At 36.4% G+C, this 27,285-nt stretch overlaps 1 protein-coding gene across 1 annotated transcript in view; it reads left to right on the plus strand.

Annotated features, from left to right (window-relative positions):
- LOC126506075 (contactin-6) overlaps positions 1 to 27,285 on the plus strand; it is a 340,519-nt gene that overhangs the window by 135,412 nt on the left and 177,822 nt on the right. The window contains exons 3-4 of the mRNA XM_050149362.1: positions 4,886 to 5,012; positions 11,943 to 12,118. Coding sequence (XP_050005319.1) covers positions 4,886 to 5,012; positions 11,943 to 12,118 — 303 coding nt within the window. The remainder of the gene's footprint in view (positions 1 to 4,885; positions 5,013 to 11,942; positions 12,119 to 27,285) is intronic.

The following is a 27,285-nucleotide window of genomic DNA, read 5'->3' on the forward strand; positions in this document are numbered from 1 at the left end:
TATACTTTTTTTCGTAATCTTTTTTTCTAAGCCAAATCATAGTTCCCATTCATTCTTTTCCTTCAAGTCCTTCCCAGTCAATATCTTCCCTCTCTTATTTTCTCTCCCCACTTCTTTTCAGAAAGGTGTAGGCTACTTGTGTATATCAGATATCAGTCAGTCATGGCATATCAAGTTGCAGTAAGCCTAGGCACCTCTTTTCCTATTAAGACTGGACAAGGTAACCCAAACATGAGGAAAGTGTACCAAGAACATTCGTTAGAGTCAAAGACAGCCCCCATTCACTCTGCCAGGGTATCCACAAGAATGTCAAGCCGTACAACTGCAACAAATGTGTAGAAAGCCCAATTCAGTACAATATAAGTTCTCTGATTGGCAGTTCTGTCTCCATGAGGCCAGGTCAGTTGACTCTGCGTTGATTCTTATGGTGTTCTTGGCCCTTCTGACTGTAATAAATCTTTCTTGCCCTAGTCAACAGGATTTACTGAGGTCTGCTTAATGTTAGGTTATGGCTCTCTGCATCCATTTCCATAAGTTGCTGGGTGAAATTTCTCTAATGAAATTTGGGCTAGGAAACCATTTATGAGTATAAGAAGAATATCATTAGGAATCATTTAATTGATTTTTTTCTTCTTTCTTTTTTTTAGAATTATCAGCAGAGATTTCTAAAATTTTAATGTTATTAGGCTGCACTTAATATCTATAGAAAGCAGGATATTTTGTTATTTGAGACTTTTAAATTTTTTATTTAAAAGATATTTAGATTTTACATACCAAGCACAGTTCCTCTTCTCTCCCCTCTTCCCATTCCCCACCCAAACCTTCTCCTCACCCATCCCTCCATCCAATCCTCAGAAAGGGCAAGGCCCCTCATGTCACGTCTATAAAGTCTGACATATCAAGTTAAGGAATGACCAAGCCTCTCCCCTTCTTATCAAGGCTAAGCAAGGAATCCCTCTATAGAGAAAGGACTCTAAAAAGCCAGTTCATAAACTGGGGATAAATCCTGTACCCACTTCCCATGGTCCCACAGATTACACAAGCCACAGAACTATCACCCACATTGATAGGGCTTAGTTTGGTACAATGCAGCTTCCCTAGCTATCAGTCCAGAATCAGTGAGCTCTTCCTAGTTCTGGTCAGCGGTCTCTGTGGGTTTTCCTGATGTTAGATTCTCTTCAGTATGGTGTAAATACCATTGGTTATTTTTTTTAAAGCTGCTTTGGGCCTATTGCAGGACAGAATAGGGCAAGACAGGAATTCCAAGCAGATAGAGGAGGAGAGAGTAGGTGGAGTAAAAGAAAACCATGTAGCCAACACTGGAGACAAAAGCAGAACGCCAGACAGAACTTGTAGGCCACAACCAAGTGGCAATACACAAAATAATAGAAATGGGTTAATTTCAGATATAAGAGCTAGCTACTGGCCAAGCAGTGTTGCAATTAATATAGTTTCAGTGTTATAATTCTGGGTCTAGGTGGATGGGAAATGAACAAACAGCCTATGACAACATTTTCTCATTGTGATCGTAACCCTTTTGCTCATATAATCCCTCCTCCCTTTCTTTGACTGGATTCTGGGAGCTGAGCGTGGATTAGTTGGTATTTTTATTCCTAGTGGGAGTTCAGTCCTCTATCAGATAGGTCTATTGGTTAGACCTGCCGCTCCACTAGATGCTCCTGTATTCTATTATGTCTTGCAGATATCACGGTAATAGGAGTAAAATACATTCAATCCATTCTTTCTAAAATAGCCTTTGCTATAATCCTGAGGTCCAATACCTATATTGCATTGATCAGAGGGGCATTAGGGCTAACATTATAGAATAATTTATCCAGCACTGTCTAATAGCTGACAGCTAAAATTGAAGCTTTTGATTGCCTATACTACTTAACAAAGCCAAATATACTGAAATTAAAAATTAAATTACTATTGAAAACATTATTTTACTTGGGTAAATGTTTTAGTTGTTTAATGGAAGTGGGGTCGGTAAGTGGATCATGAGGACGAAATATGGTTATTTTATTTAATTTCATGGCTTCTCTTTTTTATAATTTTTTTTAAAATACCAATTCAAATTCCCACTCCTTTCCCTCCTCCCATTCCCTCCACACACCCTCCCACCTCACCCCCCTCTAATCCTGAGAGAGGGTAAGGCACTTTGCTTTGTGGATAGTCCAAGGCCTTCCCTACTACATCTAGGCTGAACAAGGTATACACCCAAAGAGTATAGGATCCCAAAAAGCCAGTATATGCAGTAGAGATAAATCCCAGTGCCACTACTTATGGCCCCTCAGTCTGCTCCAGCCATGCAACTGTAAGTCACATTAAGAGAGACTAGTTTGGTCCCCTGCTGTTCCTTATAAGTCCAGCTGGAGTTGGAGAGCTTTGATTAACTCAGGTAAACTGTTTCAGTGGATCAACCCTTAATGGTCTTGACCTCTTTGCTCATATTCTCATTCCTTCTACTCTTCAACTGAATCTTGAGAGCTCAATTCAGCACTCCAATGTGGGTCTCTGCCTCTGTTTCCATCTGTCTGATTATATGGCAAGGCCAGTTCCGGCACCCTCTCCTCTATAGCCACAAATAAAATAAAATATCTTGAAGTAACACTATCCAAGGAAGTGAAAGACCTATTTTTACAAGAACTTTAAGTCTCTGAAGGAAAAAAATGGAAAAAGATACCAGAAAATGGAAAGATCTCTCATGCTCTTGGATAGGAAGGATCAACATAGTAAGAATGGCAATCCTACAAAAGCAATCTATAGATTCAATGTAATCCCCATCAAAATCCCAACACAATTCTTCACAGGCCTTGAAAGAACAATAATAAGCTTCATATGGAAAAATTAAAAACCCTGGATAGCCAAAAGAATCCTATACAATAAAGGAACTTCTAGAGGCATTACCATCCCTGACATCAAGTTCTATTACAGAGCTATGGTAATGAAAACAGAGAAGTTGATGAATGGAATCGAATTGAAGACCCACATATTAATCCACACACCTATGAATACCTGATTTTTGACAAAGAAGATAAAATCATACAATGGAAAAAAAGAAAGCATCTTCAACAAATGGTCCTGGCATAACTGGATGTCAACATGTAGAAGAATGAAAATAGATCCATATCTATCGCCATGCACAAATCTCAAGTACCCATGGATTAAAGACCTCAATATACATCTGACCACACTGAACCTGATAGAAGAGAAAGTGGGAAGTACCTTTTTTTTTTTACAGAAGCTTGTCAGTTTCAGGAGGTCCCATTTATTTATTGTTGCTCTTGGTGTCTGCACTATTAGGATTATATTTAGGAAGTGGTCTCTTATGCCCGTGCATTGAATGGTACAGTTTTTTTGTCTTCTCTTAAAACAGATTTGAAAAAAAAATCTGTCTTACTAAATTTAAATTTCTTCATATAAAAAGAATTAAAATGATAGCAGTGATGATGTTGTAGATGAATACTATCAAAGCTCATTGACTTGCCATTTTCTTGTAACCAGCATGATATGACATAACTTATAAAAAGAACAATACTAAATTCCCAAACAATCATAATTAACAAATTCATGGGTGTTGCTCATACCTCCTAAGGCTGTTTGGATTCTGGGTTGTGTATTTTTTTTAATTTATTTATTTATTAAAGATTTCTGTCTCTTCCCCGCCACCGCCTCCCATTTCTCTCCCCCTCCCCCAACCAAGTCCCCCTCCCTCGTCAGCCCAAAGAGCAGTCAGGTCTCCCTGCCCCGTGGGAAGTCCAAGGACCACCCACCTCCATCCAGGTCTAGTAAGGTGAACATCCAACCTGCCTAGGCTCCCACAAAGCCAGTTCGTGCAGTAGGATCAAAAACCCAATGCCATTGTTCTTGAGTTCTCAGTAGTCCTCATTGTCAGCTATTGCTGTCTTTCCAAACTGAGAAGTGTGCATTAATTCGTAAGATTTTGATTCTCTGGCACTACCTGTATGGACTGAGCATCCTACAAATAAGTCCTAATGTCAAGTTTATGGTTCATAGTGTATATTTTAATATAAGAACAAATGCAGTCTTCTACTCTGTACATTGGCTCTTCTTCTGCCTTTCCTCCTGATAAGGAAAACATCCAGTCACATTAAATGTAAGAGCACGGACTCTAGAATCCCAGTGCCAGATGTTGGAGCCACCAAGGTGTAATAAATGAACTGATGCAGGGAAGAATAAGGGGAGGAGTGGGTCAGAATGAGTAGCACTGGACTGACTGAGTGTAATTACATGAAAGAAAAAAAAAAAAACAGTAATTGAATGAATTGGGATTCTCAACTTTGATTACAAAAGGTTTCATTGAAAAGATGTTAAATGAGATAAAGGATTAGACGAGTAAGTCATGTTAATTACTTAATACTGTTTTTTTTATTGTATGGTGTAGAATGTTCTTTGTTTATTAGAATTGTAAACTATTAAATTTGAGATGAAAGCAGCTTAGTTCACAAAGTTATTTCACACAACTCAGAAAAAAGTCATTTAAAAATAATTTACTACATTAATTTCTGATGATTACATGTGTTGGTGTACAAAGGACCTAGGACAACTTCCAGGAGTTTGTTCCTGCTTCTTTTCTTGCAAAGCAGTCTGTCGTTTCTGGTGTGACACTGAATAAGCTGGTTTAGTTTTACTCTCACAGGGGTTCTGGGATTCACACTTAACTCATCAAACTTATGCATCTGGTACATTTACTTGCTGAGCTATGTCTTCAGGACAGAAAAAAAAATATTTTTATCATTCTTGAATAATTTTCTTTACGATCAAGCTTATTATAACATACTATTTTCTAATGTTTGTAGAGATGAGATTTAATACATCCAGGGGGAAGTAACTCAGTGGATATTTTCTTTTCTATTCCCAGGTGAGGGTCGTTTCAGCCGTCCTATTTTTATCCAGGAGCCACAAGATGTCATTTTTCCTTTGGATTTATCCAGATCTGAAATCATTCTGACTTGTACTGCAAATGGTTACCCTTCACCCCATTACAGGTAAAACTCCTCTTCTTGGTACCACCGCTGTCTTCTTTGTGGTTGCTGTAAAATAGACACATAGTAAGGATTCTCAGAAACAGTCTATATTTTCCAGGGTATACCTCAAGATATTTTCCCACTGCTATTCAGCTTTGTCTAGACAAGTCATATAGGCATATATACACACCCCAAATTCTAACACATTCCCTCATGCTGCATTTTAGGCATCATTTTCCAAGTAAACAATACTATGTAACTGTTGTTTATTTGACATTTATTCTCAGCATGAATCAAAAGCAAAGCCATATATAGTTAGAATTGAGAAAGAGTGAAGACCACATAGAAATATAAGAAGAAAAAAAAAAAAGCACAGGAAGACAGAAATGGATAAAGAAAGATTTACTTTCACAACTTGAAAAAGTTCTAACTCATTTTGCATTCAGTATAGATCTACTTCAGTTTAAGGACACTGTCTCATTTTCTCCAAATACAAGAGCTATGAAAATGGTTCTCTATAAACAATCACAGTAAAACTTTCAACTTTTCTTTGAAACTTCCCTACAACTCCCATTGTGCCAAAATTATTTATCGTAGAAAAACTATGTTGGAAGCACTGATATACATTCTAAGGCCTAGAGGAGATTTCTAGTACAGGAAAAAAAAATGTTTGTCTCTGATAGAGAATACTATTTTTAAAGTCTTCATTTGTATGTTATTTATAATTGCTCTGGTTTATTTTTTTCTATCTAAAGAACATATAAAGTGTTCTCTGGGATGTTTGCAATACACAATATATTTGCTTAAAGTAAAATTTTAACAAAAGCACTTAAAAATAATAATCTCCTCAGACATCCTTCAGTCTTCAGATCACTACAAAGAAACAAAGCAAAGGGCAGAGTGAAAGGAAGGATGAACATTTTTTTTTATTTACTCAGTTGTAGTGTGAGTAGAATTAATATATATATGTAATTAAGTTGTATTTTTAAATGAAATGTTCTTTTATTGGTAAGAACTGTGAGCACTGTGAATATAGGAAGAAAAGTTATAAACATAAGAATGGCATTTGCTCATTTGGTATTTGGATTTTAAAAGCCTCCTGAAAGTTTTAATTTCTAGACATAAATTGAACTGACATACACAAAAAGCAACATTAAATAAATTTTAGAAAATTGGGTTTACTTTTCTGCCTTTACATATTGTGTTGAAATACAGTCCACATCTATGTATCATTACTAGACAAATGGGTCACACATTTGAATGGGCAAAGCCAAAGTCATCTGTGCATTGACTTGTACTTAACTTACATTTTGTAGATTATATTCCTCATTTTACAATCATGACTAAACAGTTTAAAAGCTAAATCCTTTTCTTATTAAATTCTAAACCCAATGCAAGTCAACTGAGAAAGACCAATCACTTTACTAATGGTTTTACTCAATTTGGGACTTTTTTAAAATTTATTTTGCTGCTAAAAGAAAAAACAAAATAGAAACATAGACGTCTTGAAGCTGGTGAGATCACTCAGTATTAAAGAGTCTTTGCTGCTCAGGTAAAGACTCAGGGTTTGATTCACAGCATCCACACGGTATTGACAACAGTCTGTAACTCCAGTTTCAAGAGATCAAATACCATCTCTGGCCTCTGTTGGCACTGCAAGTATGTAGTTCACAGGCATACATTAGGCAACCACTCTTACACAGAAAGAATAAATTTTTAGAAAGGGGACATAACTTAATTTAACTTTAACTTAACCTAATTAAAAATGGACTGTATAAAATATGATTAATTCATTCTTCTAGAAACACCATATTTGAAATTATAGTTTTGGAGTTTAAAAGTTAATTTAGTTGATCAAAGACATATGGAAAGTTTTCTGGGAGGGGATGGATATCTGAATGCCTATATGTTTTTAAGTTTGTTAAATATAACTTAAATAAGTAAAGTATATTTAAAATGTTTGTTTTGGCTATAGTCATAGAAGTATAAACTACTGTTTAGAAAGAGTTTTTTTTTTCCTTTTTAAAATTTATTTTTCCATTCAAAAAATTTACACTTCCTCACCTCCTCCCATTCCCCTTCCTCTCCCTGACTCACTCTCCTCTCTCCCCCTCCCTTCTTAAGAGAGGGCAGGGAAGCCTGCCCTGTGGGAAGTCCAAAACCCGCCCCCTCCCCATTCCAATCCCGTCCTAGGAAGCTTTGCATCCAAATAGACAAATAGTCTAGGGTCCCAAAAAGCCAGGACATGCAGTAGAAACAAGTCCCAGTGCCTTTATCAGTGGCTCTCAGAAAGTTAGTGCGTCAATGAAGTCATAAAAAAGGAATGTGGCTAGGAATTCCAACAGTGCTGAATGGTGTATGTTGCTCAGATATTTGTAAACTACAAAACTGAAAGCAAGCAATTTAGATTCTTATTTCTAATTTTTATAAAGTGCTCAACTTCCCTCTGTTTGCAGGATAAGGCACTCATGGTCAAGAGACTTTGAATGCAAAAAGAATTAAATTTGTAATGCCTAAATGTCAGACACAGTCCCAATTTCCTTGATAATATAGCAAAGGGCAGTGGTATTTCACCCATTGTATTCTAGTGTATTGTAAAATTTAGTTTCCGCACTGGCATTTCTGTTTACATTTGTTTTTTTTTTTCTTTTTACAATTTACTAATAATAACATAAAATTTAGATTATTTGGTAGAATGTACACTAGAGAAAAGGTCTTTATTATTACAGAGTCCAAGGCCATACAGGGTTATTTAGGCAAAATGAGAAACAGTATACGAGAGCTTTCTACTGAAAAATAAGAATTATGCTTTGCTGTGGCAATTCGATCCTACAGACAGCCCTTGGAGGATCATCTCTGTTTTTATTAAATACTCCCTTCTCCCTGGAGTGACAGTGGCCTTTCCTGGAGAGTATTTTTAAATGTGCTCCTTTAAGATTTTGGTTTATTGTTCTAATTAGGATCATAGTACCAAATTTATTCTATTTTCCCCTAAATGTATTGTTATATTGGTTATTCTGTGAAGGGAAAAAAAAGCCATGTATATTCTTCTTTCTGCTGTTGGTCTGTAAATTCAGCAGAGTAAACTGAAACTCATGGGAGCAATTAGCAATCTTGAAAGTAGATCTTTGGTAATAGTTAAAGAGTAATTTGAGTAAAGTCATGCTCAGTGAAACAAATGCTTTTATAAACAAGAGCATGATAAAGTCAAAAGCGAGGAAGGATTGCTTGTATAGTTTCAAAGCTCAAGGAACACATAAGATGATAAAGCTGAGTAACAGAGCTATGCAAAGGTCAAAGAGAGTGGGCTATTCAAAGTAAGTGGTAGGAGGGAATTACTAATAACTAGAATATGCACGAAAGTCAGGTAGCTGAAAACTTAATTCCAAATGCTCTATCTGAAAATATATATGTTATTTCTCTACATCATATGCTTTCTCACAGACAATAAAAGTAGAAATGCCAGTGATAACGTCTGACAAATCTCCTTCTAACCACATATAGCCAGCAGAGAACCAACCCACTCATTAAGTGTTAGCCTCTCCTGGAAAAGAAGAGAGTCAGTAAAGTCTCAGGAGATGTCATTCTTTCCTCAAACACTTCTCCACTTCCTACTAAAGACTTCCTGCAGTCAAATCTGGTGTTTGCTGTAACAGTTTTATAATGGGTGGACACAAGAATGCACAGGGAAGCTGTGACTAAGCATACAAGAGGACTCTTTACATGGAGACAGCAGGTTTAGTCTCTAATATCAGCAGCAGGCCAAACTAGAATGTGAATTTTAGTGTTTTTTCTCCAGTGATCTGGGGCTGGGCTCAAAGTTAAGTGCCTGCAAGAAGCACTGAAAACCGGGAGCAGATTTGTGAAACATCACACACAAAGGCCTGCCTTTCCACACATTTCCAACGCAAAGCAAATAGAGTTCTCAGTCATATTATCCAGTCAGGTCTCAACTACTTTGTTGTGAAAGATATTCCTTAGTAAAAGGATCATATTCCAGTTCAAATTCATCACATCTCCTAGAAATAATGTGTTAATTCGTGTGCATAAGATATTCACTCGACACACATTTTCTAGCTTGTGTCATAGGAAAATTTGCTTGGATATATAATGCTTTCAGGAAAGTATGTCTGACAGTCACTTTAATGAAGTAAAACTATTTCTCCATTTATTTAAGCATATTAATTAGGGCAAAGCCCACACCCAGAGCTGAACTCCTGATCTATATGCACAGTTTAATAATCATTGTACCATAGTGATTAGAATGATTACGGGGCCACTGTGAAAAATTCATTTGCTGCAGCTAAGCCAACAACTTTGAATTTGTGTTGAAAAACAATTACTGCGCTTAATTAGGAGCATGTAATGATGACAGCAGTTATTTCGGTGATTGATTCCAAAATTAAAGAGAACTGGCAAACTAAGTATGGTATAGCCTTCTCTTTGAAAATGATAGAGAACACTGAGGTCGGAGACCATGCCCTGTAAGTGTATGAAAAAAGACAGGTTTGCAGTGAGATCAAGAGGGATATTGGTATCTTGAGACAGCCCAGCTGGAAGAAAAGGTTTCTGTGTTTTGTGTCCTAAGAGCACAGACAAGAAGCAGTATGTACAAATTATTACAGGAAAAGTGCTGGGAAAACGAAGCTGTATAGATGGACTCTTGATGGCTGTTATTCATCTTCATTTTATTAAAAAGAAGTTGACATACGCAGGAGGGGGCCAAATCATTATAAAGTTGATGGGGTCAGTGCAAGTCCTCTGAATTATTAATATTTGAGTCATCACTTTATATCTTTAATCGTATGGAGGAGTACCCAGTTTTGTATTTCTTTTCTATCTTAGTAGGCATTAGTCAGATTTTTCTCCAGTGAACTGTCACAAAGCCATCCCCCCAAATTAATGGTATTCAAAATAACTTTGGAGAATGCCATTCCTTTCTCACATTTACCCATCCTAACAAAACATTTTAAATATAATTTCACTATTAATAGAAAAATCATAACTAGGGAGGCATATACCCTAAATATGATTTGAAAACTGGATATATTATATAGAAACAGGCCATCAGTGGCAGGCTCAGGACAAATACCCTAAAGCAGATGTTCTCATCCTGTGAGTCATGACATATTTTTGGAAGTCTAAGGACTTTTCACGGGTGTGTAGGGGGGTCAACCATCAGAAAACACAGGTATTTACATTAAGATTTGTAATAGTAGAAAATTAGACAACTGAAGTAGCAACAAATACAATTTTATGGTTTGGGGTCACCACAACATTGAGGAACTGTATTAAATGGTTGTAGTATCTGGAAGGTTGAGAACCACTACCCTAAAATCTAGAGTCAATAGCAGAAGCTGAAGGGCTTTCACACCTTCCCTTGCCCTTCTAGTTTTCAACTACGCATAGAGTTTTCGTTTCAGAGGTCACTTCTCAGGGACCCTAAGAAAGTTACTTACTTTATCCTAGAGACACATAATCATCAGTGAAAACATGGCCAGTCCTGCTGAGTTTTCACTAACTACAAACTTCAGCTCTTACTTGCTGTCATTTTTATCCTGGAAACTCCTAATTAAACCTAGCAGTAAATATGCAGTTCTGTCTGTGATTGGGGTGTTGCTCCCGAAAACCCCAGTTTCATAAAAGTACTATGTTGAATGACTGTGTATGTGATAATACAGAATTATAGGCCTTCAAGCATGATCCTGACAGTGAATAAAGAGAAATTTTGCTTTTTTTATCTCTGTATTTTTCTACCTCTACAAGTATGAGTTACGATTCATTACTTTTAAATGCCCATTTCCATAAATGCTTTAAATGACTACATACAAATTATAACTTTGAGATATACTTCATTGATGTGCAATGTTTATAATTTAAAACATGATGTTGGGAGGTTTCCAGTTCAAGAAGTAAATCTAGTAAGAGGTGGTGAGTCCATATTTACTGTCTTGAAAAGACCAAATGAAGTCCTCTAAAGCTATTTAGGCTTCCTTCCAAATAGTGCTAATGCCCTTTTATAAGTAGATAATTCATGCACCAAAGGACTGTTGACTATTAGCTAACTTGAGAGATTTTGGCTTCTTAAAATCAAAAAAAAAATTCTCAAGCTGTATTTGTTGTGCTGGCATATAATTTTAGGTTGGCTTTCCTAAGTGCCATTGAAATATTTTCAATGTGATTAATTTTCCAAGTGGCAGACTCACAAAGACAATCACATTTTGAAGCTGTCGGGTTATTATTGTTTTGTTATCAGCCTTGAATGGGCATTGTCAGATCCTTGCTGGCGTTCTTTGTGCTGGATGTAATGTAGCCTTCTTGGGTTTCTGTTTCTAAGTAATTTCTGACATTCAGTTTTGCAGTGTCAATTGTGAGGATTCGGGTATGGTATACATTATTCGAAAAATCTCTAAAGAAATGGATGTCAGAATTATTAACTGATGTGTAATTTTTTATTTCTCATGTTAAGAGCCCTAATACCTTTCTGATTTCTTGTGTGTGAGTTATTGTAACTTATAAAAGGTTAAGGACTTTCAAACCACCTATCAGTTTGCACCAATGGCCCCAGAATAGTTGTATTTGTCAGGCTTGGTAGCATAGCCCTATAATCTCAGCTTGGGCTACAGTAATACAAGAGAATTGTAAGCTCCATCCAAGCTAGTCAAGGCTTCAGAGTGTGTTTGGGGTCGCTGGGGCAACTTGGTGAGAACATGTCTGAAGAGTTTAAAAAAAAAATGGTAAATGGGTCTGTAGATGTAGCCCAGTGGTACAGCACACAGGAAGAATATGTGAGATCAGTCCTAGTTCAAACCAATAGGTAATCATGTATTTTGTTTTGCTTTTGTTTGCTTATTTTATGCTTATAGGAATTAAAATCGTATGATTTTATGATAAATAGCATTTTGTTCTTTATATTTTATATGTAATTTTATTTCTTTTTTATCTTTGAAGGTGGAAACAAAATGGCACAGATATTGACTTCAGCATGACTTATCACTATAGATTAGATGGAGGCAGTTTGGCCATCAGCAGCCCCCGCACAGATCAAGATATTGGCACATACCAGTGTCTGGCCACCAATCCTGTGGGCACCATTCTGAGTAGAAAAGCAAAACTACAGTTTGCATGTAAGTTTGTGGGAAAATTCCATACTCAATATATATCTTAGAAAATAGTCTAATGATGTATCTATATTGGGCCAGAAAGACAGATTTTTTTTCAGTAACCTGCTCTTTGAAATCAAATGGAATTTTATGTGTACAAAAAGTTTTGGTTGTGTAATTTATAAATCTAGGTTCCTAAGGAAAATGAAAATCTATTATTGTTTTTAGGTAGAAATATTTTTTGTTAATTATATGTTGTGAAGTACTCTTAGAAGTACCACCTGCCAATATTAAAATCACATATATAATATTGCTGCCCTTTCTTTTAATAAGGTGTTAGTGTGAACAGTACAGAAAGCAACCCCACGGCAGTGGTGTCATGTGGGGCAGACGGGCATTTCTCTAGGAACAGTGATCATACACCCACAGCGATATGTAGGTGGAAATAAAGTGGTTGCCAAAGGCAGGCTTTGTATTAACTGTAACAATGTCCAGCTGCATCACATAAATGTCATCCAAGTAATTACCTTTGTGACATTTGGGGACATTAGCAGATGAACAATAGACACTGCTTCTTATATCCTGTATATATAGTGTTTCCAGGGACTAAAATGCTTCATATTGGATTCAGTGAAAGCTTTTTTGAGAGTAATTATATCTCACAATGTGGACAAAGTAGAAGGCTTGCATTTCTCCCTGGTATGACTCTCTGCACTCTAGATAAGTAGGGAACTGAATGTTAGTTGTTGCTGTTTGGTGGCTCAGGGAAATGTCTATGTTGTCTTTAACTTTCAAAAAACAAATTAAAAGATGTGTTTGCATCTTATCCTACCCTACAGATATGTTATCAAGTGTGTTCTATACCAGAGATCACACGATCTACACAAGGCGCTTGGAAGTGCAATGTTTGGCACAGAGCCTGCTTATACATTATGTACATATAATACCCAATAATCATTACAGTTGATTTCTGAATTCATCTTAGAGAATAATTTCAAAATATACTATATATTATACACATCCCCTACAGAAATATGCAGCTGTTAAGAGACTGGTTTGTTTGGAAGGTGGACATCCCAGAACACTGCAATCAGATCACACACTGACAAATTCCAAAGAAAATTCCATACAGCCAGAATATTTATTTGGAATTTCCTGAGTTTCTGTTGCATTTTTTATCAAATATCAGGCCCAGTCATAGTGGTGGAGGCTTGCAATGCCTTACCTGAGTGCTGAGCCTGTCTCAAAAAGAGACAAACATATAAACAAATTAAATAAATCTTGAGTATTTACACCCAAAAGTACCACACTGTAGTTCATAGAGCCACACATTTCTTCTTAATTGCTTGCACCCTAAAAAGTAGTTTAAAATCATCTCTATGATTTTAAGTTATATTTTGGCTTAAAGAAACACATCTATTTCAAACTTTTACTAACTAAAATATATATTTATCTTTGCCAAAATGGAAAAAAATGTTAAACTAAAAAGAAGTTAGATTATTTACTTGCATAAGTGAGATAAGCCAGTTCTTTGGCTATATCTCCATTATTCGTTTTCTTAATGGTTAATAGCTACTGTACTTGTCATGTAAACCTGAGAATCTGAGTCCAAACCTGTGCACCCATAGAGAAAAAGCAGAGTGTCCTGAAATAGCCCTGTAATTGCAGTCTAAGGAGGTAGAACAAGAGGATCTTTGAGGCTTGGTAGCCAGCTCATCAAGTCTATTTGGTCAGCTCCGTATTCTGTAAGATATCACGAGTCAAAAAAATCATTTGGGAAGAAAATGAGGAAGAAGCCTGAAGCCAACCTCCAGGCATCACAAAATGTACACACACGGGAACCACGTATGAAACAACACAAACTTTCACTACTATCCATTCAAAAAGTTGGTCTTCCCATATTCAGTAACTGAACTTTGTTTTGCAAACTTAAAAGATTGTAGGCATTAAGACTGACATTTTGAGGAGATAGAAAAAGCCCAAGTATTTTGCCATTCTGCATAATACTTATACTGATGCAGTGTCTGAAACGATTCCCGTTGCATACAGTTGAAGGGCTTCAAGAATATAACACAGAAAGTGTAGCCTAAATGCATACTGACCCAATGAAATGTTTTTGAACTTCATGACCAGTTTCTTCATTCTTGTATGCTTTATCATCTCCTTCTTAAATTAACAATGGCTGTTTGACTGGAAAGGTTATTGGCTGAATAACAACATGGGTCAAATGTTGGAATCTCAGATAAAGTCATTCCCAAACTCAACTTGTATCCAACAGAACACAATTAGGTCTGTTTTCACAATAGCCTTCTGGTGAGAAATTTACAGATTCAAACACTCACCATCATTCAGCATACATGAAAATGACATGGTTTACCTGCTTTTCTGGAGACCCACCGGCAGGAAAGAAAGCAGGGGAACATCCCTGTCAATTACAGACCACAAGGAAGTTCCCCTGCCGGTCAGGGGAAGTGTGGGCAGCTTGATCATAACAACTCATCCTGTTTTCTGGTGGAAGAACTGCAACTTTTATTATGGTATCAAGCAAGGCCAGGGCCAAATGCCATCTTGTAATGGCAACCACTCAAATCGGCTCCCAGCAATGAGTTTCATTTAAGTTTGCATAAGCTTAAAAGATGGCTTAGTTATAAAGTATGGGCAACTTACCAGTAGCTATGCAGGTGAAACAAATATCCCTATTGTTTATAAACCACCAATTGCCTATAAATCTTCAGGAAACTGTGGTTCTGTGAGGTACACAATATTATCCACGTCTTGCATAATAAATCATAGCAGATAAGAGTTCAGAGTTCAACAGCCAGAAGACAGTATTGCACAATTATCCACTTTCCTCTGGACTTACATTCTATTTGACCCCTTTTTCTCTTATGTCTTCTGAGCCTTGAAGGGATGTGATACAAGGTTTCTCATGTATGACTGAGAATTCTGCAATCATTTAATTCTCAACACTTTTACCAATTAATCTTTATGCCGGGCGATGGTGGTGCACACCTTTAATCCCAGCACTCGGGAGGCAGAGGCAGGTGGATCTCTGAGAGTTCGAGACCAGCCTGGTCTACAGAGCTAGTTCCAGAACAGGCTCCAAAGCCACAGAGAAACCCTGTCTCGAAAAACCAAGAAAAAAAAAAAAAACAAAAAACAATTAATCATTATATTTACCACTGCCCAACACGACAAGTTTATCTAAACTAATCTGACAGAAGCACATATCTAGGGCTATAAAGATAGTTAATTAAAAGGAACATTGTTAGATGTACCATATTCATTTAACAACAACAACAAAACAAACAAAATGAACAAGAGTTTTCCCACCAGGGCCTATGACCTCCTGGCTTTTTGCTGAGTTTACAGTACCAACTATAAATTCTTCCCTGTGACAGAAGTTTCCATTCCAATTAGATAGTAACTGATAATCCCCAGAACAGGCCCACCATTATTTAATCAGTGAGCACAGGTAGCCTGGGCAATCAATAGCATTGCACATAGGACCCACAGCTGGGTGTGACAGTTAGTGAAAATTTTCTCCCAGCAGACTGGATAGCAGCATCAGGCACTAGAAGGGTAGCCAGCAGGGAGTGACCTTCTAGTTCAATTCTAGCTTGATTACTCTGAATCTTAAGCAGAGCATGTGGTGTCTGTGTGATAGGGTTTTATTTAAAGAGGGAGGGATCTATGTGATTAAGTCAGGTTTTTTAAACTGGTGCAAAATATAAAGAACACATAAAACAAAGCTGCAATGCTGCTGCTGCTTCAGCTGCTGATCCTCTCATTCCAAAGGGAGATCAAGGAGGTCCAGGGAAGGTCACCAACCTTCCATGTGACACTTCCCCTGGGGTTTAATCGAGTCACATATCTCCATAGAAGACCACATCCACTAGTAAAAGCAACCACAATACAAGTGGTTTTCAGACTGAATTCCCACAACATTTCCCCCCTTTTGTCTAAAATAAAAAGGAAGTTGCTAATCCTAACAATAATAAAAACTATATAAATTGGAATATTTATCAATTAAGAAATACACCTTGGATATTCAGACTATAATTAATAAGCATTTTTATAGATATTATTTCAAATAGCTATCCTTTCCTGCAGAATCTAGGCTTATACCTGATATGTCTTTAGTTAAAATCCATGAGGATCATATCTGTACTTCAATCTCATCAAAGTTCTGAGAAGGACCAAATTACTGCAACAGTCACTACCTAGTCCTTGCTTTTCACACTCTTTATTTTTTATAGTTTTTATTTATTCATTTTTATTTTTTTTCTTTTTAAATACTTTATAAATAATACAAATCAAATTTTCCACTTCCTTCTCTCCTTCTACTTTCCTCCAGCTCCCCCACAGACCCTTCTCCCACCCCCTTCCAGTCCTAAGAGAGGGCAAGGCACCCTGCCCTGTGGGAAGTCCAAGCGTCCCCCTACATCCAGGCTTAGGAAGGTATACATCTAAATAGAATAAGATCCCCAAAAGCCAGTACATGCAGTAGAGACAAATCCCAGTGTCATTATCATTGGCCTCTCAGTCTGCCCAATTATTAGCCACATTCAGAAAGTCCAGTTTGATCCCATGCTCATTCAGTCCCAGTCCAGCTGGAATTGGTGAACTTCCATTAGCTCAGGCACACTGTCTCATTGGGTGGACCGACCCCTCATGGTCCTAACTTCCTTGCTCATATTCTCCTTCCTTCCACTCTTCAACTGAACCTTGGAAGCATAGTCCAGTGCTCTGATGTGGGTCTCTGTCTCTATCTCCATCCCTCACTGGACGAAGGTTCTATGGTAATATTCAAGATAGTCATCAGTTAGTTCCAGGACAGGAACCAAAAGCTACAGAGAAACCCTGTCTCGAAAAATCCCCCCCCCAAAAAAAAGATAGTCATCAGTTTGACTATGGGACAAGGCCAGTTCAGGCACCTTCTCCTTCACTGCGCAGGGTCCTAGCTGGGGTCATTCCTGTGGACACTTGGGAATCCCTCCAGAGACAAGCCTCTTGCCAACCCCAAAATGGCTCCCTCAATTAAGGTATCTCCTTCCTTGCTCCCATATCCGCCCTTCCTCCATCTCAACCATCCCACTCCCTCAAGCTCTCCCTATCTATGTAAAAGATCCACACTCTTTATATTTAAAGTCTCTGTTGAACTGGCATATAACAGCAAAGTCAGATATTTCTTTTGTCTCTATTTTATAGAATATATGCTTAAACCCTAAAAGATTATGGTTTTTCTCAAGGTACATTGCTAACAAATACATTTTAATTTATTTTTATTTAGAAAAAGAAAAACTTTCTTTCTAAAATGAATGCTCCTCATTCTGACCCCTTTACAGAAAGAACTCTCCATAGAAGTCAAGGACGACCTCTTTCTTCATTTCAGGTTCAAAAAAAAGCAATGTATTTTCTAAATAATTTTCAAAATGAATATCTGTAAGGCAATAAGCTGCCTAATATGCTTTGGGGTTCATTGTGTAGTACCTCATGCACTGCTTGTGTATCATGAAAGATGCATCCTGTCCCAGCTAAGCAGCTTCCTCTTCTGTGTATTTAACACTCCAGCTCTGTCCAGAGGATGAGGTGAGACACAGAGGAGAGCAGGCTTGTCTGTCCTTGATCAATGCTCCCCCATCTTTGTCTTCTTCTGTGACCTTTCTGCTAATTCATCTCTTTTGAAAAATTTAATGAACTTTCCCTTTTTCAGAATTATTTTTAAGCACTCTGTTATTCCTTCCAATGTTATTTTTGTCAGCACAACCAAGTCAAGCTACCAAGTAGGTAACTCGTAACCATGTGAGATTTTAGTTGCTTTTATCTCAACTTTATTTATTTGTTTATTTATTTTGATAACTTCATACATGAGGTACAATTGATCTTATTCATTTAAATCGCATCCCTCCCTGATCCTACCTTTAAGCAACCCCAAGGAAGACAGATGTCATTCACTATCAAATTGTTGGACAACTGGTTTTCTCACATGTCAAAAATTTGTCCAGAATCCCCACTTATACATATTTACCTAAGTCAGAATCAAGTTATACATCAAAAGGAAGATGTTTTGCATTTGTGTACTGTCTTTGGTAGTTTGCTGAAGCATCAACTAGGCCTGCAGATTCAATAGACTTATAAGCACCCTTCTGACCGCATTGTGTTCATGTGAGGAACTGCAGGTATATATTAGGTAACTGATGATTTTTGCTTACAACTTTTATCTTAGTAGTAGCAGTCTGAAGGTACAACCTAAGCTTATTTTAGATATGGCCTATAACTTTCTGCCTTATGACTTATCTCAACATGAAAACTTCCTGATAATGTGGCCTATGGTTTTAAAAAGTGCCTGTTATAAAATAAGGCAAATATGTCTTCAGTCTTAACAAATCATTCACCGCTGCTTTTAGGCATGTTTTACATTATTGATCACAAAAGTCTGTGACAACCTTTCTTAGCATAGGACTCTGTTCTGTCAAGTACTCAGGCATATTCTAATTTAGTCCCACCCTACCCAATCCCCTCCAAATTTAACTCTGAGAGGAAATTCTGTCCCTTGTCACCTCTTATCTTTCACCCCAGCATTCCAGAGTGATAAATCCAGATTGACTCATGAAACAACTTGTAGCTGCTTTAAATTTTCCTATTTCTCAAGGGTTTTGTTGGCAAAGGCTATAGGTGAATTTCCTTCTTTCATGTGTATGCTAATGAATTGCTTTGTACTCCTGTATTCCAGTGGGGTATTGGGATCTCTGTCTGCCATTTAAAATACCGTCCTGAGAAACTGAGATATGTGTTAGGAAAGAAACCTAAAAATTTACTAAACTGTGTTGAGCAGGCTTTTAGTAACTGCTTTTAGAAATCTGTCAATAAAATACATAGACACTTGGCATGAAATCATGCTAAAACTTTTGGATTCTGTTGTATTTCATATTTAATCATAGATGCTATGTTTCAAATACATTTCTTCTCTCAGTGCAGAAGGAAAGACAACTTGAAAGTGTTCAAATTGATTCTACATTTATTAATCTGGCCACCACCTGGATATACTTGTTCTTATATGTCTTAAACATAATACTGGGTTCTAGAGATTAAATGGTAGAGCTAATTAATGCTGGCAGATACCTCCTATTTTTACAGAGCAAAAAAATATAAGTAATTAGGTAAAATTCTAAACAAAATAATACAAAAAGAGAAAAAAAATTACCCATGCGTAGTACATACTATTGAGATTTATGCAAAATGACTCTCTTCTTCTTTATGGTAAAGCCTCTGATAGGCTCAAAATCCTCATTTCAAAAGGGGAGAAAGAACTCATTTGCCCATGAGCACAGAAAAAAATAAATCAATATTCAGAGAGAGCGGGATATAAGATTTCTCCCCCCTGTACTCGGCACTGCTTCAAGAAATCTTATAAGGTGAAATAAGAGATGGACTTCAAGTTACTGAACAGTACCCTGAGTAGGTAGTAGCTAAGGTTGGAGAAAGAGTTAGCAATGTCATCCAAATGTGAAGTGATATGATTTGAGCATGAGATGGATGTTTCTGATCTTAACACAGAAGCTAGGTAAAGTAGGACATTGCGATTCAACAGGAAGAGTGTGTGACCGGAACCTCATGGAAGGGGCAAGGAGAGACTGAGCATGATGAACGAAGCGAAACACTGGATTGGGAAATGACTGTTCTTCTTGGCTGTGGCTGAAAAGGAACTTTGTTCTCCTTTATGCAATGGGACAGTTGAATGAGACGGTGAGACTCTGAGAAAACTTGGGAAAGTCAGATGCCAATGCAGTGGACATAGGTACCAAAGCAAGCTACCTGTTTTTGAAGACTGTCTGCACTATGACATTGTACCCAGAGTTAACTCATGTGTAACATGAGAGTAGTGGCATTGCCCAATTCATATAAGATGAATAGAGGACTAGATATCAAATATACACAGACCAGAGGGCAAGGGTAATGGATAGGTTGTTGTTAGATGAATATAGCAAGGCAACCCATTGCCTCGCTCCACGCTGTTAACAGGCCAGAATTTGCTTTTCATTATTCATTCTAGCACCAAGTATTTGATTCATGACCAGAATTTCGAAGCTGCTCATAAAAGGCAATTTGAAATGCACCATACATTTTCCTTGACTAGGTTAGCTTTATATATTAAAATTATTAATACCAAAGTTATACATGTTTAGGGGTGTTCCAAGCCTTAGTTCATTTAACTTATGTGGTGAGATTACAGAATCCTGAATCATATCCCAGAACCAACTTTGAATGCTTTAGGGTTAACATGTAATAACAGTTCATTTTAAATCACCATAAACATGTAGACATTTACAGCCATCATCATTTTTCCAGAGGAATGTAAAAGGTTTTATACCCACCAAGCCTTTCATCATTATTCTGAACCTGTAAACTATTCTAAACCATATTTTACAGATAGAGAAATTCAAGGTGATACAACTATGCTCCTTGCCCAAGGTCACTCAGCGTTTACAGGCTCTGAATTTCTCATGTGTACACTGTGAGATATTTTTTATAGTGTGTATTTATTTTGAAAGTAGAATCTTCATGAATCAAAGAAACACTGGCCTAGGAAAGTAGCTTAATACGGAAATCTTTCTCTGGTAAGCATGGAAATCAGAGTTCAAACTCAAAAAAAAAAAAAAAAAAAAACAGGATGTGCTGACACATATCAACATTAAAGAATCAGAGACACAGATAAATCCCTGGGGTTTGTTGTGTAGCCAGCCAAGGCTACTAAGTGAGTTCATGGCAATGGCTTTGTCTCAAATAAAAGCTTAGAGCGCTTGAGGAATCGCCACTGGAATCATCCTGACATCCGCAAGTAACCATATACACCTGATATATTCACACGCACACACACATACACACATTTAAAAAATAAGCAGTTATACCACAGTAGGTACAATCTTAATGTAGAGATCATTGACTCCAAAAGGATTTCAAGGCTCTTGTAAACTTGCAAGTTATGTGTCTCGTTATTTCTTAAACTGGAGGACTCTCATATTGATAAACAAAAATAAAAATCATTTTGGGACCTGATCAATTCTAAATGTCATTGAAGTGCAGCCCAAACTACACACGATACTCATGGTGATAAAGTGCATTTATAACTGGAAAATAAAATTAAGTCCCAGGAAAAGAAATTTTTAAAAATAACACTCAAAAATGCATTTGGAAATCGCAAAGGCTCTGGTAATTGTAAAGTGTGCATTAAGTGGGTAATGCATACCCAATTATCAATGAAAATGCCAAATGCCTTTTAACATCGCTTGTGCAGAAGAGAATGACATGAACACGTACAAGAAGAAATATTTCTCTCTAGTTTCATAAGTGAAAGAAAGTTGACGAATTAGCAATGCTTTTCATTATAAAGTTGAAGCAGTGCTATCATATTACAACGGATTTAGTGTTCTAAGTTTATTTTAATGCTATAATAACATTTCTGCCAATTGGTATGTTAAGGAGAAAACTTTGCCTTTAAAAATAATCCACATCTTAAACAAATGGGCTGTGAGAGATGCACGGTTAAATTACAGCTCATTCCTATCGTATTTATCTTAAAAATCAACAGGAATGTAGATTATCCAATGTGTTAGCCTCATTTTCCCCACATCATCACTGCTGGAAATCTATTTATGTGTCTTATCAAAACTGATACTTATTTTTATTTTATTTTTTTGAAATTCAACCTCTCCCAACGTCTTTCTCTACTTATGTTCAGCAGGGCCTAATCTTTATGCTCCATTTGAATAAAATTGCACGTTTAAGCTGCATGGGCTAAGAATCATGGTGGGAGAGGAAGATATTACAAAGTAAGAGATTCATCCCGTCAAAACTGAGAGTTTCTTATTTATTAAGCTGCAGAAGAAATAGGAAAGAGAATAGACTTGCTGATGACTCACTGGACAAATGGCTTTGGGCTAGTTATGTTCATAGCTCAGGAGAATGTATCTCTGGGGACTGATGAAATGCTACATAGTAATGAAGTTATCATTTGCTTTAAAGGATAGGATAAATTGTTTAGTAGCATTTGTTTTGAATGTATATCCAGTGTTATTTAAATTAGGATTTGCTGTTTAAAAAACAACTACTCATAATAGATTTAAAAGACTCCCATGGAAATGTTTATTGTTTTAAATGATTAATTTACATGATCCTTTCTTACAAAGCATGATGTTTACAGAAAATATTAAAAAAATAGATCACACTCAATGGCACTAGACTAAAAGAAGTATAGATAGAGAATATTACCAACATCTTGGACAACCTTCTCAGTACTTTTCTCCTTCAAAATCTTCCTCCTTTTTGAAAGATGAGCCTCATTTATATGTCAGTTGATCATTTATATGTAAGAATTTTTAAAAATTCCCTTTCTGTGCATATACAATGTGTGTATAAATGGTTACAATGTGTTCATAGTATATATGTGTTCCTATATGTGAAGGTCGGAGAACGTGTAAAAGACGGGTACCAATTCTCATCTCCCATCTGTCTTTACTTGATTGAGCCTCTTTGTTGTTTGATGCTAGCAAGTCTCCAAGGAGGGTCCTGTCTCAATTTAAGAGGAGGACTGGGGTTAGATGCTGGCTATTATGATTGACTCTATATGGGCTCTGATCATTCAAATGAGGTCCTCATATTTATGTGGTAAGTGGGTTACCCATTAGGGCAAACTCCCTGCTTTTTCAACTTTTATAAGTTAAAATTGTATGATCTATGTCAGATTTTGATTCTTTAGCCAGGTGGTGGTGGCACAAGCCTTCAATTACAACACTATGGAAGCAGAGGCAGGCAGATCTCTGTTTGAGACAAGTCTGGTCAATAAGAGGTAGTTCTAGGACAGGCTCCAAAGTTACAGAGACACACTGTCTCAAAAAAAAAATCCTTTAGACAGTTATGTTTGTAGGTTGAGTTTTTTTAAGTGCAAANAACAATTTATATACCTCCTGCATTAGTTTCTTTTATCACTGTATCACTGCTGTGACCAAATGTTCAACAAACGCAAGTTGAAGAAATAAGGGGTTACTTTGGCTCGTAGTTTGGGGACATAGTATATCATCGTGGGGACGGTGTGGTGGCAGTGGAAGTCTGAAGCTGCTGATTACATGACATCCACAATCAGGAATCAGAAAGAGACCCATGTCGATGGTCAGCTTGATTTCTCTCTCTCTCTCTTTTTTTTTTTTTATTGAGTCTAGGATACCAACTACCTATGTTTAGAATAGGTGTCTGCACCTTAGTTAAACCAACATAGAAATTCCTCTCAGATCTGTACAGAGGTGTGTCTCCTGAGTGTTTAGATCTCGCCCAGTCAACCATCAATATTAACTCTGACATCAATGAATCTTTTCATATGTTCCTGTATACACTTCTCTATAGTTCATACATAAAGCAGAATCCAAGAGCACTCATGTGTACATAGACACTTCTAAAGATAACACTGGCTGGACCAGGTATCAAAATGTATAGTCCTAGTGAGAACACAGAAGCTGAATTCCGTATTCTTGCCTGCCTGAGATACATATGCAGAGAAAGTCTCTGAAGAAAAACAAAAACAAACAAAAAATAAGCAAAAGGCAATACTACTTTATGATTTCATTAATTTATAGTCTTATTGACAGTATTTTGTTCTGCATTCTTGATGATTCTTGCTAAGTTATTTTTCCTAATTTTCAATTCTATTGACTTCTTTTTCATAGTAATTGATTCTAGATAAGACCACTTTGCTTGTTATACATGGGAGAAACATCTCCTACTGTGTGGCCTGTCTTTTATTTTTTTTAATTATGTCTGTGATGAACAGAACCTTCTAAAATCAATATATTCCAATTTATTTTCCTTTTCCTACAAGGGTTGATAAATTTATACAAAAAAATTTTCTGTCCTTTGGTTAGGAAATCAGTTTCTATAATAAATTCTCTTGTACTTTATATTTTAAACTGCAGTGTTCTTGAAATTGATTTATATAATGATGTAATACTGAAGAATATAAGAACATAAGACGTGTGTGTGTGTGTGTGTGTGTGTGTGTGTGTGTGTGTGTGTGTGTTTACTCCTCAGCTTCCAAGAGGGTTTGGTTTTAGGACCCCCAACACAACCAGATCTGTTCATCCTAAAGTCTTTTACGTATAATGATGCAATGTTTTTTATAACCAGCATGCATCTCTTGGTACCTTGTGATTCATAACTAAATTTCTTTGAGTACCTAATATAACATAAATGCTGCATAGCTAGTTTTGTTCTGAATTTTGTTTAGAGAATAATTAAAATAATGTTTTGTTATGATCAATAGAGATAAATTTATTTTTAATGATTCTGATCTATAGATGACTCAATCCACAAAGGCATAATCTATGAAAACAAAGAAATGGTACATTTTCTATATGTAGAGATTCAAATGAATTTTAATATATACAATCTAGACTTTTCTTTGCTGTCCCATAGAGTCACCAACTCTGAAAAGAATTGAGTATTGATTTTTGCTAGAATCTGCTTTTAGTTTCCAATTATCTTTTCCTTTGTTTTTATTTATCTGTGTTTATGCAAATACCTCATTTGGGGGCTTTTTTTCAAGGTTGGTTTCAAGAACAGGAATTTGTGCTTATCACACAAGACCTGAACTACTCACTGTGTCTCCAGACTTTGTAACCCTTAGATTTTTATCGTCATTATTTCTTTGTTCTGCTTTTTGTTTTTTTTTGTTTGTTTTTAAATAACAGTATCTATGTAGATCAGGCTAGCCTTGAATTTGCTTTATGGCCTGGGCCTATAGTCTTTTGACTTTTTCTTTCTGAGGTTTAGAGTTATGGGCATACATTTCTAAACTCAGATGCAAAAGCCGCATTTGATATTTAATCTTAGATTAAGTCTTAATATCTGGGAACCATGCCATGCATGATACATGCCAAAGAAAATCATGACTTAAGTTACAAGCTAAACCCAATGGGAAACAAAAGCAGAAGAGAATAAATGGAGAATAGAATATATATCTAATAACAATGGGAATATGTATAGATTTTGAGACATCACTATACAGCCCTTGCTGGCCTGAAATTTACTAAATAGACCCAGTTGTCCTAAACTCATAGAGATCTGTTTGCCTTTGCTCCCTGAATGTTAGGATTAAAGGAGCATGCTAGCATATGCAGTTAAACTTGATCTTCTAATGATAAAATAGGACAAATTTTGATATGTATTTTTCTTTGGATTTTATGGACATAATCAGTTTGACTGTAAAACCTGAGAGAAGGATTTCCAGTGAACCTTCATTCAAAGTGTTTGTAATATATTAATGTTCACGGAGGCTGGAAAGCTGGCTTCCTGGTTAAAGTACTTAGCACATACGCTAAGAAGACTAGAATTCAGGTCCCCAGTGACTGTCAACTAGATGTGGCAGCCTACCTACAGTTCCAGACTAGAAATCAGACCCAGGGAATCCCAGGAGATAGATGCTGGTTAGGAAAACTAACTAAGACAAGGGTCAGCTCTATCTTCGATTGAGAGACCCTGTCTCAAAAGAAGAAAATAGAAGAGTGTTGGGGTCTCACATTTATATAACTTCCCACATACATATGTCATCACATAAATGTGTAAATATCACTCACATACAAACACATAAAAGGAAAATACCTCATTAACATTTATTAGCTACTAATTAAGTCTTTCATATAATATTTGCTGAGAAACTTGCCAGCTATGAGCATGGGTGATTTCCCATGTAGTCATTGCTACTGCTGCTTGGGAATCTTACTAACCTCAGGCTGGAGCTCTCATAATGTAATAGTTTCTAATAGTTTCATAGGCTCTATGAAAACTACCAAATGGAACTGATTTGCTAAACTCATCAAACCAATGGAATGAAATGTTTGATTTGCCTATGTATTATATATGCATTACATAGGTTAAAAAAAAAGTAAGAAACTCCAAACTTCTGCTTTCCCATCCTAAAAACTTAGCATGAAATATTCATCTTGGTCATTTCTCGGGTACTTTTTGTGAACTTATGGAAGGCAGATTTTCTGTATCCCAAATGAATATCAACACACATAAGCAGGCTCTTCTCAGTTTTGAGTTATAATAAATCAATCCTTTCAAATTCTGTGAAACTAAATACAACTTTTAGGTTTTATATATTTATATATTAAAATGAATTCTAATCCAAATATTAAGTTTAACAATTGTTTAAATATTTTCAATTAAAGGGGTAATAGGGAGACTGGAGTAATGGCTCAGCAGTAAACAACACCCACTGCTCTTATAGAAGCCAAGACTGAGATCCCACCTACACAGTGGCTCACAAAGGCTAGCTGTAACTACAGTTCCAGGGGATCTGATACCCTCTTCCGGCATCTGCAGATGCCCGTCACTTACAGAATGAAGGGAAAACACTCATATTAAAAAAAAAAAAATAAAAATAAAACAAATCTTAAATTAATTTCTAAAATGATATAATCTTGTTTAATCCTCAAGATTGCCATATATAATTAATGTTCTGGTTATAACATTAGTTTTATTAATGACAAAATATTATTTAGGGATGTAAAGTCATGTTTCCTATAACGATAGGAAAGAAATAATCTGAGATTCAGTTCTGGACATTTCCATGTTCTGTCTACATTTCTCAATCATCTGTAACTAGTGTTTTTAAAAATAGAAAGCATGTGATGATTCCTGGCAATTCATATCAAAAATCACTTCTGAATCAACTGGTTTATCACAGTACCTAATGTTAGACATGTAACATTCCCTAGTAACACTGACATGGCTGACATTAATATAAAACTGTGTGTGATAGATAGCCAGTATCAAGAAAGGCTATAGGCCAATACCTAGGGAAACCGATTATCAAAATCACCAAGGGTCAAAAAGAGGTGTTTCAGGGGGCTGGAGAGTTGGCTTGGTGGTTAAGAGCTGTGACTGTTCTTCCAGAGGATCCAGGTTCAAGTCCCAGCACCCATATGGTGGCAGCTCACAACTGTCTGTAAAAAGTTTCAGGGGATGTGACACCTTCACGCCAATGCACATAAAAAATAAAGTTAAGTAAATTAAAAAATTTTTTTTTGTTTTTTTTTTTTAAAAAAAGGTTTTTCAGGAAGGCCAGCTATACACAGTGGAAAAGCAAATTGTAAAGCTGTATTTTGGGATTCCAGAATGATCTTTCAACAAATTCA

Source organism: Alexandromys fortis, unplaced genomic scaffold (assembly GCF_014885135.2).
Source record: "Alexandromys fortis isolate MF-2015 unplaced genomic scaffold, M_Fortis_MF-2015_v1.1 scaffold_48, whole genome shotgun sequence".
NCBI classification, from domain to species: domain Eukaryota; kingdom Metazoa; phylum Chordata; class Mammalia; order Rodentia; family Cricetidae; genus Alexandromys; species Alexandromys fortis.